Source organism: Macaca nemestrina, chromosome 7 (genome assembly GCF_043159975.1).
Source record: "Macaca nemestrina isolate mMacNem1 chromosome 7, mMacNem.hap1, whole genome shotgun sequence".
Classification (NCBI taxonomy): domain Eukaryota; kingdom Metazoa; phylum Chordata; class Mammalia; order Primates; family Cercopithecidae; genus Macaca; species Macaca nemestrina.
This window is the reverse complement of record NC_092131.1, coordinates 43290867-43309662: the sequence shown is the minus strand read 5'-3', so window position 1 is coordinate 43309662 and position 18796 is coordinate 43290867. Positions and strand designations below refer to the sequence as shown.

The window sequence follows — 18796 nt, the reverse complement described above, 5'->3', positions numbered from 1 at the left end:
GGTGTCTCCTTATGCTAGACCTTGCTGATCTGCCCTTTTGCCTGTTGGGGCAGCAGGGAGCGGCTTCCCATTGCCAGGTGGGACAAGAACGGGTGGATCTCCTCCGTGCCAAGTGAGCACCAAGGAAGGCAGCCTTGCTGGAGCCATCTGGCCAGGACCCAGTCCCAAAGGCCTGACTGCTAAACACCTTTCAGCAAGAGGTAGGAAGGCCCCCAAGCAGCTGGATGCCTGAAGCACCAAGGACATCTTTAGCCAGGAGGTAAGAAAAGGAAGTCCTTTTTCTGCTCCCTCCTCCCCGCCCCGACAACTGAAGACAGAGGTCCAGAAGAGTGCAGGGGAGGAGCGGGAAGGAGCCAGGAGAGAGCAAACCATGTTCTCCCTGGTCTGGGTTCTTCAGACCATGGGGCAAACCCGAAACAGGGGATAGAGGATGGGAGGATGTGGGCCCCATGTTGGACATCAGATTGAAGCTTTAAACTGAAACAACTGGGTAGACTTTTTATCCACTGAAAGTGACCAGGGTCTGCCTGAGGTGGCCTTAGGAATGGGAAGGGGGACTCAGTGGAGACGCTGGAAGGCAGTGGTTGCAAGAAAGATAAAACTGGTCATGTTTGTATCTCATCAAATTAGGACCGTTCAGTAAACAGGTTACATGTTAGGATTCCAGTGAGATTTCATTTAAAGAAAGGGGTTTGTGACTGGGAAAGTTTGGAAACCACTGACCTAGTCTAACGCTTTCGGTCTATAATGAGAAAACCAATGCTCAGAGAGGTCGATGACTTGCCCAAGGTTATACTGTCAGAGTAGGCAGATAGATATGAGTAGGAGGGGGAGCCCCTGAGAAAGGGAGGTCTGGAAAGTCTCACACCCCGGAGACCACCCAAAACATTCACGCTAGATATGAGCAGAGAGGAGGGGAAATATCTATGCAGGAAGGAATGCCGCAAGACACCCCTTAAGACGCCCAGTCACCACTCACTCTGCAGTTAACCTGTGGGAATGTAGCCAGCTGCACGCTAAGGAGGGAAAGAAGGCAAAGGAGAAATTCCTACGAGATATGCAGGTGCAATAAATACCAATATACACCCTTCCTGGAGTGGCAGTAATTAGCAACGTCACCATTCGGTAGGATTCGTATCCGACACCCGCCCCTGCAGGTTCATCAGCAGACAGTAAGGGGGAGTCCCACAAACCTGGGGCAGGAACTAGGTGGGGCGAAAAGATGGAGACATAAGACAGAGGCAGGGAATTAGACAAAGGGAGAGACTTGAGACAGAGGCAGGAACTTAAAGAGTGTGTGGAGGAACTTAAAAACCGCAAGACAGAACTCTCGAGTTGCTGGGTCATCTTCTGAGCAGCCTGCTCTGCCTCATCTTTCAGAGTGTACTGTCTCTGCTGCTACCTCACTCTTGCTCTGAATACTGCTGCTTCCCAAGCAGACCCACTGGTTCCTCTCTTGGAGTCTACTTCAATAAACTCCCAGGCCGGGCGCAGTGGCTCACGCCTGTAATCCCAGAACTTTGGGAGGCCGAGGCAGGCGGATCACGAGGTCAGGAGATGGAGACCATCCTGGCTAACACAGTGAAACCCCGTCTCTACTAAAAATACAATAAATTAGCTGGGCGTTGTGGCACGTGCCTGTAGTCCCAGCTACTTGGGAGGCTGAGGCAGGAGAATCACTTGAACCCGGGAGGCAGAGGTTGCAGTCAGTGAGCTGAGATCACACCACTGCAGTCCAGCCTGGGAGACAGAGTGAGGCTCTGTCACAAAATAAATAAATAAATAAACAAATAAAATCGCTGCTCTTTATTTTCCTTCATAAACATTTTGCTTACATTACTACTTGGTCTCTTGGCTGAATTCTTCCAAGTAAGACCAAGAATTGAGGACTCCGCATTTCCTGGTAACAACAAGGTTAACAGGTATAGGAGGCGGTTTGGAACATGCACTCCCAAAATGGACAGACCTGAGCTTTTATCCCACCTTTATGGTGTTCATCTTTTCCCACCTTAGTGGCCCCTGAGGGTTGTGGGCAGGCCACTCTTCTCTCTATGCATCTGGCAGCCTTTGGACCCTAGACTGTTTGCAATGAGCCAGCATTGACCATAAGGATCTGGAGGCCCAAAAGCACTGCCTGGATCACCGTAGCAGGGAGGAAGAGCAGGAGAGGCAGGGATGGGACTGGAAGCCTGGATTGGGGTCCTTCTGTGGATCCTGCACTCTGACTTGGGTATGCATCTGGGGAGGGCCTGCTTTTCCTCCAAGAGGGGTGGGAGTAGGTTCCAGAGGAGGGGACATGGGCTGCACTGTTGCTCCTGCTACCATCAGTGCTCTCCCTGCCCTTGGGTCTCAGAGAAGCAGCCACGGCAGATATAGGGAGGGAAGCTTGCCAGACCCTCTCAGCCATGTTCGCCCCTCTCACCCAGGCTCTGCTCTCCTGGGACTGGTTTTGCTAGAGACCTCTGTGTCCACATTTTCTTCCTATACTTCCATTCCATTTTCCTCCCTTTAGAAAACTGTCCTCTGAAAATAGAGATGGACTTTGCCAGGGCTGACTCCCAACTTAATCCCATCTTTCTTCTGTTTCCTCTTAATGGGTGCCTGGCCTACATTCCTTGGCAGGGACATTCAGAGGCCATGCCAGTGCAATCAAAACTTATATGACCAGGGCACAGGTTGGCTTTGGAAAATGGGAGTTTCCAATGTATGCAAAGATTTATTTGGCGTTCCTGACTGCTCCTGTAGAGACAATTTAAAATGCATCCTGTCCTCTCCACCCTGAAGGCCAAGGCCAAGAATGAGGGTGAGAGATGAAGGAACTGGGCTTTGGCAGGGCTTCCCTTCCTCTCTGGGAGAGGGGAGCGGACACAGGTGAGAAAGGTGGGGTGTAATGAAGGTGGGTACAGAAGACGGGGGAGAGGCTTTGGGGACAATCCTTTCATCCCTTCCTCAGCTCCCAGGAGTCTGGCCAACTCCCTGGAGGGGTACAAGGAGGAGGAACCAAGAGGGGCTGGGGTGAGGGAAGAAGGAGGACAGGGATTTCTAGAAGGCCCTGTGAGCAGAGACACCAATGAGCTCTCAGACGGAGCTGGCCCCTTCCCTCAGCCCTCTTCCTGCTCTCCCATCCGGGACCACCAGCAGAGGGCCTCATAAGAAGCCCACCCCTTCCCAGGTGTTGGGTCAGACAGGTCTGGAGTGAGAGTCCCTTGAATTCCATCTGGGGGAAGGGAGAGAACCTTCCTGACTCAGTTAGTGGGAGTGAGCCCGTGACCTACTTCACAGGTGGTTTGCAGCCTTTAAAAGTGAGGTCATGTCTGTAAATGTTGGCTCTCTTATGATCCTTCACCCCTCCCTATCCACCCCTGCCTCCCTGGGGCTTTGCTGAGCAATTATTGTGGCCAGTGTCCTGTGGGGCTAGTGTAAGGATCTCAAAAACCCTCTTGTTCCTGGAGTAGTGGATGCTCAGGACTGAGAAATGGGGAAAGGGAATCTCAGCCACTGGCAGGCAAGGCCTCAGCCCCTCCTTTCTCGGCCATTTTCGGTTGGAACATTCTGAGGCTTGAGACAGGAAGGGGAAACCACGCGAACAGGTAAGCAGTGCAGAAGGGCCTGAGGCCCCACCCCTTTAGGGCAGTGCAGAAGTGGCCTGAGGCCCTGCCTCAATGCTTGGAGTGGGGCACTGAGGTGGAGGGGCCCCAGAAGCCAAAAGCAGTGGTCCCCAGGTCTGGCCCAAGACAACAGCGTGCTGCTGAGTGGAAGGCTCTGGTAATTCACAAGCGGATTTTACAAAGACCTCACAGCTTTGTCAAGAAAAGACTTTGAGGAAGGTTGTATGTAGATACATATCCAAGAGGTCAAATCCTTTTCTGAAGCAGGACCATTTTTAAAAAAGTTACTCTTGGGGTTCCCATCTGCCCAGGGAAAGTGCTCAAACAACAGAGAGCAGGCTGGAGGGACGGCCAGATGCTGCTGGCAGGCTCCTTTCTTGGGGGAGGGGAGGTGTGGGAGCCTGACACAGCCCTGCAAGCATGTGAGTGTGTATGTAAAGATCTTTTGCAATTCATAAGAGATAAGGAATTTCTCTGGGGCCTTTTATTTCTAGCCATTCCTCTGGGAAGGGTATGTAGGTAGAATCAACAATGGGGGCCTTATCAGGGAAGCCGGTGGGGGAGGCTGGGGATGGGGTAGATGAAGCTCCTGTGAGAAAAGAGATTCTCAGAATTCTAGAGCTGGAAAGAGGCCTTGAGGTCATGGGATTCAGCCCTTCCTATCTCAGATAGGAAAACTGGGTTCCGGAAAAGCTCAGTGATGGCTGAGATTAGAGCACACAGCAAGTTAGTAGCAGAGCTGGGGCAAGAATCCATGGCCCTGCTTCCCTATCCACACAATGCCTCTCAAATTGGAAAGGGCACCGCAGGTGGTGCAGGAAGGCAGGGAGCCAAGTAGCTGGGCAGGGACCCACCCATGAGCCCCTGGCTGCGAACCTGCAGTGGGAGGCCTGTGGTCCTGTTGGCTCAGCCCTGCCTCTTTCTAGGCCAGATCCATCAAGGACCTTCCAGCTGACCAGCTGAACCATCCACCCATGCCAACTGTGGGCCCTGGGTCAGGCTAGCAGCGTGCTTTGGCAGGCGGACCCACCTCCCCTGAGCCTTAGGGCTAATAAGAGGGGATGAGGTGAGGGTTCTCTGGCTGCCCCCCTGTAAGTAGGCCATGGTCTTAGGTGGGGACTGCCTTGACTGACAGGAGGTGGGATCTGGGGACAGAAAGGACCAGGAGAGTCAATGCTGGCTACTCATGTGGCTGAGGTGTGACTGAGGGACCGGCAGGTTCTACCCAAAGGCGCCACGTATGGTGGAGCTGATCTGAGATTCCCTTCCAACTCTGCTGTAAGGCAGGGGCTGTGCTGGAGTCCTCAGGTCATCAGGAAGATGCAGATTCCACCTGCACCACTGAGGGCTGTCACCCACCAGAGCAGGGGACACTCTGAAGGAGGAGAGTCTGCTGCTTGGAAGAAATTCTGGGTGTCCAGCTGGGGGCAGCAAGGGAGTCTAGACCATAAGTGGAGGTGAAAGAGACTTGGGGAGCGGGCTGAATAAGGGAAGGCACTACCTTTAGTCCTCTGGTTTGGGGAATAGGCAGGGGGAAGTGTCTGAGCTGTGTGTACTGGCTGTGGGATCGTAATGTCAAAGGAGGGCAGGGGACAGGCAGCATCGGTTGCTGGTTGACAGGGATCAGTGGAAAAGAGGGCACAGCCCTTTTGGGGCCTCACAGGATTGTAGTCAAACCAATATGGAGAGGCCACAGGCTCCCAATGGGTGGGGGATGACCATCTCCGGGTCTTTGCAGTCTTGCAAAGTCAAGCAGGAGTCTGTGTAAGCTTGACTTTTTAGTGTCCTGCCTTGCTAGGAAACTGGCTTGGGTGGGGGAGGTAGGGGGTTGGGGTATCCACAGAGGATGTGCAAAACAGGCCAGGGACATGGGCAGATGGGTAAACGTCTTCTCTGGGCCAAAGGAGGTGAAGGTGTATGTCCAAGCTCAGCCAGCAGGTGGCGCAGGGGACTGCACACAGACGACAAACTCTTCAGGCTCCCAGGAGAAACACAACCTGGCTGGGGACCACAGGGTCTTTCAGAGGTTCTGAAGATGCTCAGCGAACCCGGATGCATTTACAAGCAAAGAACACAGGCAACAAGGTCTCTCTAAAGGTAACGCCAATGAGAACTAGGGCCTGAGGATGCACCCCAGAAACAGACTGACTGCAGCAATGGGATGCATCGTGCCATGACTGAATTCATGTTAGAATTCACATGCTTTTAAGAGATGAAGGACTGAGGTAGGGGATGGAGGAAAATGAAGGGACTTAAATGATCACCTACTAGGTACCAGCTACTCTACCTACATCGTCTCTTCCAATCCTCCCAGCCTCTCTACAAGGCAGGTAGTTATTACCCCCCGTGTTACAGACGAGGGAAACTGGGGGTCATAAAGAATGAGTGACCTGTCCATAGTCACACATTAGTGAAGAACGTTGAAGATGCAGGTCTGTCTGGCACCAAACTCTGTGTTCTTACTAAATCCTGCTGCAAGAGGGGAGACCTGTATCCTCACTCCAGAGGAAAGCACCTGTCCGATGGGGTTTGCAGTCTAAATGAGATGACCTTGGCTTATGCAAAACACATGGCTGATTGACAGAGGCAGCATAATCATGCCAGAGCTGGAAGAGGGGCTTGGGGCCAAACAAGACCCCCTGCTAGATGCCTTAGGCAACCAAAGAGTGCTGGTGACTGTGGGGTGCAGGGAGCAGGCAGCCAAGAAGTGTTGCCCTCGCCCAATGTCTGATGTCTCAGCTCTTGTCCTCTGGGTGAGAAGGGCTGTCACTGGGTGGGTTGGAAAGGCTGTTCAGAAGACAGTTGTTTGCAAGAAAAGAAAAAGAAATTGTTTGTTGAGCTGAGGGCAGCCAAACAGATGAAGAGATGGCAACTTAAGGTAGGCAGAGACAGATGCCTTAAAGGAGAAAGCAGAGGCTGTTGCTGAACAGGGGGAAAGAACCAGGGCGGGGAGCTGAGGCTGGGATGCATGGTGAGGAGTCCCCTGGATTGCAGGCCAAGGGATGGGGAGGGGCTCTTATGAGAAGTTGGGTAGGAAAGCAGTCCAGTGCAACACTGCACCCCAGAGTCCAGCTGTCTGAGACGGCAACTGGGGGGCCTGGCCAAGATGACAGGAAGGGATGTAGGGCAGAAGGGCACCCGGTAAAGCAAATGGAGGGGAAGGGGAATGGCAGTGTGCAGGGGAGGAGAAACCTGGTCCACTGTCACCAGGGCGTGAGAAGAGAATGAGGCTTCCTCAGGAGCTGTCTTCACCATGCCCACCACCTGTGTGACCTCTTCAGGTCCCTGCCCTGGAGGAGCTGATGACTGCTTAGTCGCTCAGTGGTCCTGAGCCAGCCACTCAGCATTTGAAAGACTAGAGAGAGCTAGAAGACACTGACTCCCCCATCGATATCTGCCACCCAGTGGTCACGTCGTCCACTTCAAACCCATTTCTGAGATGCCTCCAATGTTTACTGAGTCTCATCCTGAGGCCATCAGTATCTAGGATGTTCTGAAACACAGCCTGAAAGAAAGAATTTAGGAAGAGTCTTTAGAGCAGAGGGGCCAGGAATATTAAATCTGACCACAGCAAAGAGAAAGGAACATGCCCAGCAACGGGCAGGTGTCCAGAAAGAGCCTACAGCAGGTTTCTCCAGGGAGACAGGCGCAGTGCCAGAGTGTAGGCAGACACACCCCTGCCACACTGACTCAGGCATACTGGGTAGACAGGAACACGCCCAGGTTTTGGGGAAAACTGACGTTGTTTCCAGCTGGGTCTGCCCATTACCAACAAACATAAGATTTGCATTCGCTGCAAAATGTCTGAAAGAGTAGCAGGAGGAGAAGGAAAGACTGGGAGAGCTTGTTCAGGCGAGAAGAAACACAGCTGCTGTCTCCACACCCACATCTCTTCCATCCAAGGACGTCAGAGCCCCACCGCTGGCCGCTGATTAAAGCTCCTGGCTGCCTGCCAGGGAGGCTGCTGCTGGGGGAGGTGCCCAGGTTGCCAAGGGGCAGCAGCAGCTGGAGCTAGCCAGCCAGACACCGGCCAAGAGGTGGTCCTGGCTGCAAGTCCAGTACCTGCTCAGCCCGTCATGTTCGTAAGTGCTGGTTACTTCCCTGAAGCCACATAAACCTTTAATTCTATGGGAATGGAGAAGCAAGGGACCTAGGAGTCTCAGCTTCCATGTTCAGCCCTAGCGAGATGCTCAGGCCCTTTCTCCATGGTCACTGGCTGCACAGGCGGTGCTGGAAGGCCTCGCGCAAGAAGGGCATCTGTGAGCTGCCTTTGGGGAAGACAGCTTTCCCTGACTTCCTGATGAGAAGGCTGATAATGAGGGGCACCCAGCAGCTGCTTTCTGGAGTGGCCTGGCATCCCGGGGTCCCTCTGCACTATAGCCTGGATCTAGCCTTGGGGCTTGGAGGCAGGCAGGGTATGTTTATCCCACACAGTGAGCCCTAGCAAAGGCGATTAGGAGCACCAATCCCTTTCAGGGACGTCACACATGGCGTCACCGCAGCCCTGCTGAGGGAGTTCTCAGAGCAGTTCCCGCTTCACTTCCCAAAACCAGAATCAGGCACAAGGGACAGGAAGATACGCAGGGCTGTGCACTGGGGACCTTTAGCCTGGGGGGACTTGCAGCATCTTCAATACCATTTCTTCTCCATGCAATCCGCCTCCTTCCCTCCCAGGAGAAAGCAGCCTCTCACCACACATGTTACACTGGCGCTTCTGAGGCACCCTGAGCCCGGGAGGTGGGGGATGCTCAGCAGGACCCCCAAGTCCTTCCCAGGGCCACAGCCCCAGGTGAAAGGGAGGTGCTCAGTCTTGAGCAGGTCTGCCTGCTCACTGCCGAGGGTTTCCTGGCAGACCTGGGCCTCCTTCAGGGCACTATCCTGACCGTAGCAGAGGTGCAGCCCCGCCTCTACTCCCCCACAGGGACAAAGGCAAACACCCTAGCCCTTTACTTCTTCTTTCCCATCTCCCGTCTTACACCAGTGGGTACCTGAGACCAGCTGGGTACCATAGCACTGAGCACCAGGCAAGAGGAAAGTGGTGAAAACTACTTCTCCCAGCCCCTCCCTATAATTTGCTAAATTGCTGACATACAGGAATGTTCCAGACTTTCGGTAATTCTCCAGAGAAGGCTTTATATGAGCATGGAGACTCAGGGGATTAGGTGGTTTATCTAAAATCATGCAGGAAGTTTCCAACAGAACTGAGGACTAGAACCCAGATGTCCTGACTTCCCCTCCAGCAGTTTTGTCTTTTGTGAGTGAGGTCTCGTTTCTTCTGCCTGGCCTCCTATGCACTTACCTTTATGAACGTATTGGCCTTTACCAGAACACGCTCTAATGTGAAAAGGCAAGAGGTGAGGGAAGGTGGTGGGACCGTGCAGTGATGTGCTTGAGAAAGAGGCTGATGTGTGGGATGGCAGCTCCAGTCACCATGTGCACACACACACAGGGAAGGGTAGGACTGGGGAGGGGTGCCGCCCTGTGGTGTGCAGCTGTCCAGACAGGAGCAGGGGTGCCTGGTCCACTCCCATCAGTTCCCCCCAGCAGGAAGCCGACATGCACAGTGAGGGGTTGTACATGAAGCAACACCGCATGGATCTATTCTATAGGGCACTGACACCAGACCACACACAGAGGACCAGCAGGAGAGCCACCGTCCCCCAGGCCTATCCCAGAGGGGAGGCGCAGCCATTGGTCATTGCTCCCTGGGAGAGGCCTGCGGTTCTGTGAAGGGGTAGTCCCGGCCAGGCAGGCTGGAGGGACTGGCCGTTGGGCTTGCGAGGACTCTTCCAGAGCCAGGTTGGGCTTTCCCAACAGGCTGTGTCCTCCTCTTTCTCGCATCGAATTCGGATGGCGTATTAGGAGGGCCTAATACCTCTGAGGTTCATGGATCCCCATGAAAACTTAACAAAGGGCTCAGAAGACAGCAGCAGCAGGAAATCTGTGCATGAGGCCTTGGGTCTGGTGTTGAGTCACCATCTGGTTTCTTTCCGGCACCGGGCACAGTCCAGTCTTCTCATCTGCTGGAGTGGCTGGCTCTCCGGAAGGGGTCTCGAATGTGGGCTCACTCCTTCCCCCAAAGAGATCATCAGGTCCAAACAGGTTTTATTCCCCCCAACCCGGTGACGTTCAGGTGTTGGCTGGAGGCGGCTCTGATGCACAAGTAATTACATTTGCACGGACACACATGACACAGACAATGGATGGAGTCGCTCTGGTGCTCACCGAGGAGCCCGCACACCGGGACACTGCCACATGCACACACACAGGGACGCACGGCAGAAGCAGGCGGGGGCAGGGCGCAGGGACAGCCCCAGCCCGTGTACGCAGTCTATGCCGGGCCCCCAAAGTTTGCTCTCCTTCCGGCAGGGGCTGTTGCTGGGAAAAAGGGGCTGGGATGCAGTCCACCACAGACAGGGAAGCGAGACCCCACATGCCACACCTGGAGCTTCAGAGGGAACTTCTGGGAGAGACCCTTCAGCAGGAGCCCAGCAGTGCCTTCTGCTGGGCATGGTGGGCTGGTGCAGCTATGAAAGGGAGGCCTCTGGCCAGGCTGGAGGCCACAGAGGGGTATGTGTGGGGGGTGAGGGGGAACGGGGGGGGGGGGGAGAACAGGGGGAGGGGGAGTTGGGGAGGGCATCTCCCTCAGATGGTGAGAAGGGTTGAAAAAGGGAGGCCTCACTGTTTGTACATGTTTCTGGGGGTGACTGGTGTACCAGAAACTTCCATCTGGAATGCCTGTCTTCCTAACCTCACCCCCAGGTTCAGGCAGGCTCACCGGGCACCTGGAGAGGTAGACTGCAGGAAGGATCTGTGGCTCCCTTGACCCCCGGTGCATCCTGCCACAGCGGGGACATGCAGGGGGAAGCCATGCAAGCCGTGTGCTGAATTCTTGCTTTCTTCTCGGTCAGCTGCTCCCCAGAGCAGTTCCCTAAGCCTGGGTGACAGCCTCCCAACCTCCCTGCACAGACCCCATGGGGTCCTAAGGGGCCTGCTCCAGGTAAGGTTCTGAGGCATATGCCCTAGGCCTCTGGTAGCTGCTGTCTTGGGCTCTCCCTGTCCCTTGAGCCAGGCCTCTGGCTCATCCTCCTTTCCTACAAGTTGGGGGGATGACCCCTGTTACTCAAAGCCCTGGGATTCTCTTCAATTTTGCAGACTTCCTTCAAGTCTGTTCTTGTCCCAGAACCAGCTCCATATCCAGACTCACTGACCCACAGGCCTCAGGCGAGGTCGGTGGAAAGAGGAGAGGGCTCTGCATAGGGGGAAGGAATAGCCTACAAGGATGGGCAACCCCACTTCACTACCGAAGATGCCCGCAGTGGGGCAGGTGGGATGGGACAGTCGAGTGGTGTGTGTCTGTGTGTGAGTGCGGGTGTGCGTACGGGGGGGTGTGATGTGTGTGTGCGTGTGTGTGGGGGGGTTGTGGTGTGTGCATGTGGGTGTGTGGGGTGTGGTGTGTGTACGAGTGTGTACGTGTGTGTGGGGGGGGTGTGGTGTGTGTACGTGTGTGTGGATGTGTATGGGTGTGGTGTGTATGTGTACGTGTGTGGGGGGTGTGGTGTGTGTGCATGTGGGGGGGTGTGGTGTGTGTATATGTGTATTGCGTGTGGGTGTGAGTGGATGTGTGGGGGTGTGGTGTGTATGAGCGTGTGCGTGTGTGGGTGGGAGTGTGGATGTGTGTGTGGGTTGTGTGTGTGTATGAGTGTGTATGTGTGTGTATGAGTGTGTGTGGGGGTGTGGTGTGTGCATATGAGTGTGTATGTGTGTATGAGTGTGTGGGGGTGTGTGTATGAGTGTGTATGGAGGATGTGGTGTATGTGTACGTGTGTGGGAGTGTGAGTGTAGATGTGTGGGGTGTGGTGTGTGTATGAGTGTGTATGTATGTGTATGAGTGTGTGTGGGGGTGCGGTGTGCGCATATGAGTGTGTATGTGTGTATGAGTGTGTGGGGGTGTGTGTATGAGTATGTATGGGGGATGTGGTGTATGTGTACGTGTGTGGGAGTGTGAGTGTAGATGTGTGTATGGGGTGTGGTGTGTGTATGAGTGTGTATGTGTGTGGGTGTGAGTGTGGATGTGTGTGGGTGTGGTTGTGTATGAGTGTGTACGTGTGTGTGGGAGTGTGTACGTGTGTGGGTGTGTGTGGATGTGTGTGGGGGTGTGGTGTGTGTATGAGTGTGTACGTGTGTGTGGGTGTGAATGTGGATATGTGTGTGGGGTGTGGGGTGTGGGGTGTATGAGCGTGTACGTGTGTGGGGTGTGTTGCGTGTGCAAGTGGGTGGGTGTGGTGTGTGCATATGTGCATGAGTATGTGGGTGTGTGGTTGTGCGTGAGGTGTATGGGGGTGTGGTGAGTGTGCATGTGTGTGTGCACATGCATGTGTGTGTGCGTGTGCATGTGTGTAGGTGTGGGTGCAGGGGTGAGTACTGCCTAGAGGAAGGAGTTGGAAAATGGAAAGGATGGTACAGAAATGCACTAATCATCTCTGGCTAGTGTTTCCCCTCATGTAAATGGTGATATATTTATACAATAAAATTTATTAGATAAAACCAAACTAATAATGTCATGTCACTGGGCTGGCCTGTTTCCTCTGCGCTGAGGGGAGGAGTGGAGAAGGCCAGTACTCTCATGCGGAACACCTGAATGAGGCCGCAGCCTGCTCTGCTGGGAGGTGGCTGCAGGGATGTGGGCAGGATGGAGGGCGGGGCTGCGCCAGCTCATCTCGCCTTCACCTGGGCTGAGCCTAGTAGGGGTGAGAGGGCTCTGGCTGCAGTGACTCCCAGGAACTAGACAAACGAGACCAGAGACTGACCGGGGACGTTCTCTCAGTGGCCGCATGGTGGGAAACCGGAGCCTCCCCTGCTGTCTCGCCTTCCTCCTCTTGAGGCCTAAGGAAGACACAGTCTCTTTAAAAACAAGCACCCCTCTGAGGCCAGTGCCTCCTGCAAGGCCTAACTTTTCACCCACGCCCACAGGGAGCAAGCTCCAAATAGCTCCCCATCCAGTCAGCCGGCAGCCTGGACAGTGCTCTGCAAGGAGCCGCCCAGAGACTTCTTCGGAGAAGCCAAGGCAGATTCTTCAGAAGGGAGCCAGGTTCCAGGCAGCACAGGCTGTGGGGCCCCGTGCTCAGGTGGCTCCAAGGCAGGGCCTCACCTGGCAGCCACTGCTCCCGGCCCCCTCCTCCTGCACCAGGCCTTCAGCCCGCCCGTGACTGGGGAAGCAAAGCTCCTCTGCCCTCATGCTCAGGCACTCCGGGCCTTCCTGACAAGGGTGCCCACTGTGAGAGGTCAAATGCAACTGGTCCCAATGTCAGGTTTCTGATGAAAGGCACCCCCTACTCCCACTTGGCAGAACACTCAGCTCCCCGGACACACGGCCACCACTCACCCAGTCTCCTCTGCGGGTCTCTCTGCAATCTGGCGTTCTTTCAGCTCAAGCTAGAGGAGGAGAAGGCCCAGGGGTCAGAGCAGCCACAGAGGCGAGCTGTGTTCTCAGATGACCTCCCTCTGGACGTGGCCCTGCACCCCCACACGCCCTGGCGTTCATTCCTTCTATAGTCAGCCCCTTCTGTCCTTTGCGTTCGGAGGTCAGTACTTCCTGCCACTTGTCTTTCCTTCCCATTGTCCCTGCTGGCCAAGCCTGTCACACCATTCTAACTACCTAACAACTGGCCTGGAGTTCTTGACATGAGGGCATAGCTGCCACCCTCCTGAGCCTCCCAGCACTGTTCCCTGCTCACCGTGGTAGGCTTCTCCAGGGCAGCGAAGCGCTCTGCCCAGCTGGCCGTGGACTTCTCAAAAGCCTCGTGCCTCTTGATGAGCTTCTCCACACTGTCCACTGTGTGTCCAAAGTCCCCGCTGGCCAGGTAGGGCTCCTGGGCGATCAGCCACGCCTCAGCCACAGAGGCGTCCCTCGAGAACTGGCACACCTCCAGCACTGCCAGGGGGAACAGGACACAGACCCCCCCACAAGGCCCAGGGCCTGTTAGCACCCAACTGCTCACTCCTGATTAGGGCCAGTGGTCAGGCTGGTGGCCTGAATAGGTGTCCCTAAACCACATGGATACCCTTGCTGCCTGCAGCCACCCCATTCCACACTGGGCCCCTAACCTAGCTTCACAATGGTTATATGTTTTTAGAGAGAGGGCTTCAATCTGTCACCTAGGCTGGAGTGCAGTGATGTGATTATGGCTCATGGCAGCCTCAGCCTCCTGGGTTCAAGTGATCCTCCCATGTCAGCCTCCCATGTGGCTAGGACTATAGGTGTGCACCACCAAACCCAACTAATTTTTGTTGTTGTTGTAGATAGGGTCTCCCTATGTTGCCCAGGCTAGTCTCAAACTCCTGAGCTCAAGCAATCCTCCTGCCTTGGCCTCCCAAAGTGCTGGGATTATAGACATCACCCACCATGCTTGGCCCAATAGTTATATTTTTTAAATTATATTTTTCACTAATTAGAACCCTATTTTGAAAACAAAATGTATTTTAGATGTCTCTGAGAAGGAGTCTTCTGCCTTGAACATTCTTCCCAGCCCTTGGCTGTCTCACATGATGCTGGATGAGTGGCCAGAGGACCAGTTGGCGCTTCTTGGCTCTCAACTCCTCCTTGAGTGGTGGCTTTTCCCCACCTCTCATCAGCACCCAGCTGAAGGAGGAAGAGCCCCCTCTATGCTTGATATTCCTCAGGAGGAATGTCTGGGATTCATGAGAGCCTTACCCCAACCCCTCCCCCAGACCCCAACCCCTCCCCCAACCCTCAACCCCTCGCCCAGGGCATAGCTCTGCAGGCATACCAGCCTGGGCATGAGGCTGGGGACAAGTGGGGCAGAGGATGTGCAGGGAGTGGGGGCAGCTGCCTGGTTAGAGGCTTCCAGCAGCGTGTCCACTCCAGCCTTCTGCCTGGACGGCTGAGGCCCCTGGCCCCAGAGCTTTGCTGAAGAGCAGTGCTGTGGGGGGCTCCTCTCTAGACAGTAGTGAAAATCCACCCATGGTGGCACCTCCCTATTCCCCTACTCCAGCGGGGGTACTCCTGCCCCCGGGCCCTGCCTCCGGGGCTCTACTCACACATGCGGAGCCGCTCCCAGCGGGCCTCCCACTTCTCATTCATCTCTTTCCTCCTAGACGTCACCTGCTGCAGTTTCTCGCGGATCTACGGGGAGGAAAGGGAGAAAAGTTCAGGCCTGGCAAACCCTTCCCCATCTGAGGCAGTGCATAGATGGGTCCTGCAAAGAATGCCAGGTTTGGTTCTGCAGTCCTGGCTTCAAGTCTTGGCCCAGCTACTTGCCAGCTGTGCGGCCTGGGGCATGTTACTTAACCTCTCTGAGGCCCATGCGCCTCTCCTATCAAAGGAGGTCACCACCTCCAAAGTGTGTGCACCTGTGGGTGTTAGGCAGGTTATGAGCCTGCTCTGCTTTACTGAGTGGCCAGCTCCTTAAGGCAGGGAGTGTACTTGCTGGGGCTGCAATCCCCGGGCCTGTGTGCAGCCCTGATCTCTATGAGTGAGAGCAAGACAAGCTCCTCAGAAAAGCTGCAGCTCTCAGCTCCCTCCCAGGAGGCTGCCTGGCTCGCCTCCATCCCTGCCGTCCCCTCACCTCCTCTGAGGCCTGGTGCTGCCGCTGCAGCAGGGACTCGCCAAGCTCCAGGCAGGCACTGAAGTTCTTGCTCCGGGTTTCAATCTCTGCATTGATGCCCTGGTGATACTTCATGAGCAATTCCACAGAGGAGACATCCCTGCGGGACAGGAGGACAAGGGAAGAAGGGAACTCTGGGTCACTCTGGCCTGCCTCTGTGTCCCAACCAGAGGGGCCCACCTCCCCGTGCCTGTGGGAGTCAGACCCTGCTCCCTCCTCTCTCTCTGGCCAGCCAGGGGGTCCTCCGCCAGCCCAGTCCCAGCAGGAACACAGATGCCCTAGTATCTCCCATTGCTCAGTGGCCAGAGCATGGGCAGTGGGTCCAGAAATCCCCAAAGAAGCCTGGGAATATTACTGGGCAATAAAAAGGAATAGGGTACTGGCTGATGCTACAACACGGATGCATCTTGAAAACATTATATGAAGGGAAAGCAGTCAGTCACAAAAGACCACATATTGTATTATTCCATTTATATGAAATGTCCAGCATAGGCAAATCTAGAGAGATAGAAAGTCATGTAGTGGTTTCCAGGAACTGGGAAGAGAGGGGAATGGGGAGTGACTGCTAATAGGGACGGAGTCATGAAAATCTTCTAACCTTAGATTGTGGGGATAGTTGTGTAACAGCGAATATATTAAAAACCATTGAATGATACACCCTAAATGGATGAAGTGTGGTATGGGAGTTATATCTCTGTAAGAATGTTAAAAGTAAGACCATCAGGACAGACACTGTAGGGGCAGAAGGATGGAGATGGATCAGCAATAACTGATGAAGTTGCACAGACTGGGCAGAGTGGTCTGATCTCTGCAGGGGCTCTCACTGCCCAATGCCTGACTCCTCCTCTCATGGACAATGAGCTTCTTCCTGAGTTTCGGGGGAAGGGCCCCCTCACATCCCAGGGCTAGGAGAAGAATGCGCAATCTTAGACCTACCCAGCTTTGGACATGTGAGTTGCTTATTTTCACTGACAGCCATGGTCACTGTGCCCATTGGAGAACCTGAATGACAGATGTCTCTCTCTACACCCAGGACTCTCCTGACTCTGAAACGATTGGTCCTCCCAGTGGAAGCTGAGCCAGGCCATTTCTGCCTAGATCCAGCCTCAGGCCTCAAGTGTCCCCCAGGGATTTTCATGGACCAATAATCCAGGACTGTCCCTCCAGGGACGAGCCCCAGTGCAGCACCCTGGTTGGCCGGGATCCTCTGGCCTGGAGAGGAGCTGCCTCTGCCTCAAGGACGCTCCCCTCACCTGGGCCTCTCCTGGGTCTCGATCTGCCGGATGATGCTCTCCATCCAGGAGAGGAGGTCACGGGCCATGCTGAAGAAGCGGAATTTATCCGCCGTGTCCACTAGCTGGGTCCGGCGCCCGGCACAGGCATCGAGCAGTGCCTGCCACATGGCAGACACCTCCTGTTCCTTGTTCTGGATGGCCTCTGCCTTCTCCCCAGCATATGCTGTCTGCAGACGGGTGGCCATGTCCTGGAACTGCTGCACCTGTGGTCAGGCAAAACCAGACATTGTTCCCTGGACATCGTTCCCTAGGTGCTGTGGTCCTAGGACTGGAAGGGCAGCTACATTCTCCTGGCCTACCAACTCAGGGCACTGCTGGAAGGTAGGATCTTCAGCCTCCACCCAGGGGGTGCTATAGGAGAAGGCTCCTTGCTTTGACACTTCTGCCTACCCAAGATACCTCTTGAACTTTGTGAAGGTTTGGGAGTGAGAGGAACTCCGTGCCCTTTGATCTCCTCAACAGTACACTAATGAGAGGAACTACGTACCAGGCACTGTTCTAAACACTTTCTATTGATGAACTCTCTTCGTCTTTCCAACAAACCCATGAAGGAGGTACTATTACTGTTGCTATTTTTGAGATGGGGAAAACGAGGCACAGGGAAGCTAAGTAACTGGTCCAGGGTCCCTCAAACTAGTAAAGGGCTACAGTTGGGATTTGCACCGTGCTCCTGAGTCCTCATTCTTAACCACTCTGTGTGCTGCCTCTCTAAGGAAGGGGTTGCACCAGATCCCCTGATTGAGGCTGGCCCCAGAGACAGTGACACCTCACTCCTAAGACCTCAGTGGGACTACATCTATCTCAGGGGCCCTGGCATCCCCAAATGCAACAGCCACACACCAGGCCCTCCACTCCAGCTGGAGGACACATCCCTAAGAGATCCCCTTTTGGATGAACCAGGGGCCCAGTGTACCCTGGTGTTCTGTCCCCAACCCCCGCGGGGCTGGTCTGGGATTGCACAGCCAGCCTACCTCTCCCTGCTGCACTGGAAGCTGGGGGAGCCCTCAGCAACAGGGGCCACCTTGCATTTGCCCTTTCTATCATACCAAGCTCTGGGGGACCCTAGGGATCTGTGGAGGGCAGAAATGACAGGGGCTTTGCCGGGGAAGGCAGGGGTTTGAACAGTAGAACTTGGGGGCTCTGCAGCTCCCATGTGGAAAGGTTGAAGTGCCTGGTGCTAAGTGTGTGGGGTCTATAGCTAGACTGCCAGGGTCTGAGCCCTGGCTCTACTGTGTACCCACATGTTCCTGGGAAACTTATGGGCCCTCTACCCCTCCCTTTTCTCATCTGCAAAGTGCAGGGAATATTAGCAGCTGCCTCAGAGGATGGCTTTGAGGGTCCAATGGCTACATACATTGCTCAGAAAAGCACCTGGTGCTAGAAAAGTGCTGTGCATGTGTTCACTAATAATACTGTACAACTGGAGAAACTGCACTGTATAGTATTATATGCATCGGCCTTTTGTGAGGATTCAGTTTAAAGAACGACTTCTGAAGCTAAGGAACATCTGAAAGCCACTGCTCCCTGCCCTGAGCTCCTGGCTGTCTAAGGAGGCGAAACCTCCTGGCACCCATCCTAGAGGTTTCCCCGCTGACAGCCAGGTTGGGACTGACACCCGGGTCTCCTGGAAGTTGGTAGCAGGTGGGTGGCTGAAGGTACCTGGACACCCAGCAGGTGGAGCTCCCGCTCGAAGGCCGTGTGCACCCGGTGGAAGGACTCCGCCGTGCTGGCGTCCAGCCCCACGTCCTCTGGCAGCTCGCGGTGCTTCTCGTCAATGAGGCCCAGGATCTCGGCACCCGTGTAGAAGTAGCGGTGCAGGTCGTAGGAGGCGGCCAGCAGCTGCATACGCGTGTCGATGAGCTCCAGCAGGTCTGCCCACATCTCGTTCAGCCCGTCCTTCCACTCAGCGATGGTGGCCGCCTTGCTGTGGCCCGCGTCGATGAGTCGCTCGATGAAGGCATTCACGTTGTCCACCCGCTCCTGCCCAATCGCCCCGGTCTCCCGGGCAAAGTCCCGGAACTTGTCCCGCAGAAGCTGGGTGTGGGGCAGACAGAAATGTGGTTATGGGGTGCAGAGGGGTTATAGGTGTCACCAGCTTAGCGGAAGACATTCCCAGGCAGTGACTGCAGCACCGGGAGCCACACTGTCACACCTTCCCCAGGGCAGGCCCCATCTGCGGGTCCCACCTCACACTGGGGAAGTCGCATCCTGCGCAGCACTCTGTGTGTCTCGAGTGAGGGCTGGCTGCGTCTACTGCATTAGAGAA

At 55.0% G+C, this 18796-nt stretch overlaps 1 protein-coding gene across 1 annotated transcript in view; it reads right to left on the bottom strand.

The window, feature by feature from the left end:
- Positions 1-18796, bottom strand: part of LOC105473699 (spectrin beta, erythrocytic) — a 79096-nt gene that overhangs the window by 8419 nt on the left and 51881 nt on the right. The window contains exons 25-31 of the mRNA XM_011727630.3: positions 18190-18564; positions 16489-16733; positions 15197-15335; positions 14670-14754; positions 13346-13542; positions 12994-13043; positions 12419-12494 (exon numbers count right to left, since the gene is read on the bottom strand). Of these exons, the coding sequence (XP_011725932.2) occupies positions 12419-12494; positions 12994-13043; positions 13346-13542; positions 14670-14754; positions 15197-15335; positions 16489-16733; positions 18190-18564 (1167 nt within the window). The remainder of the gene's footprint in view (positions 1-12418; positions 12495-12993; positions 13044-13345; positions 13543-14669; positions 14755-15196; positions 15336-16488; positions 16734-18189; positions 18565-18796) is intronic.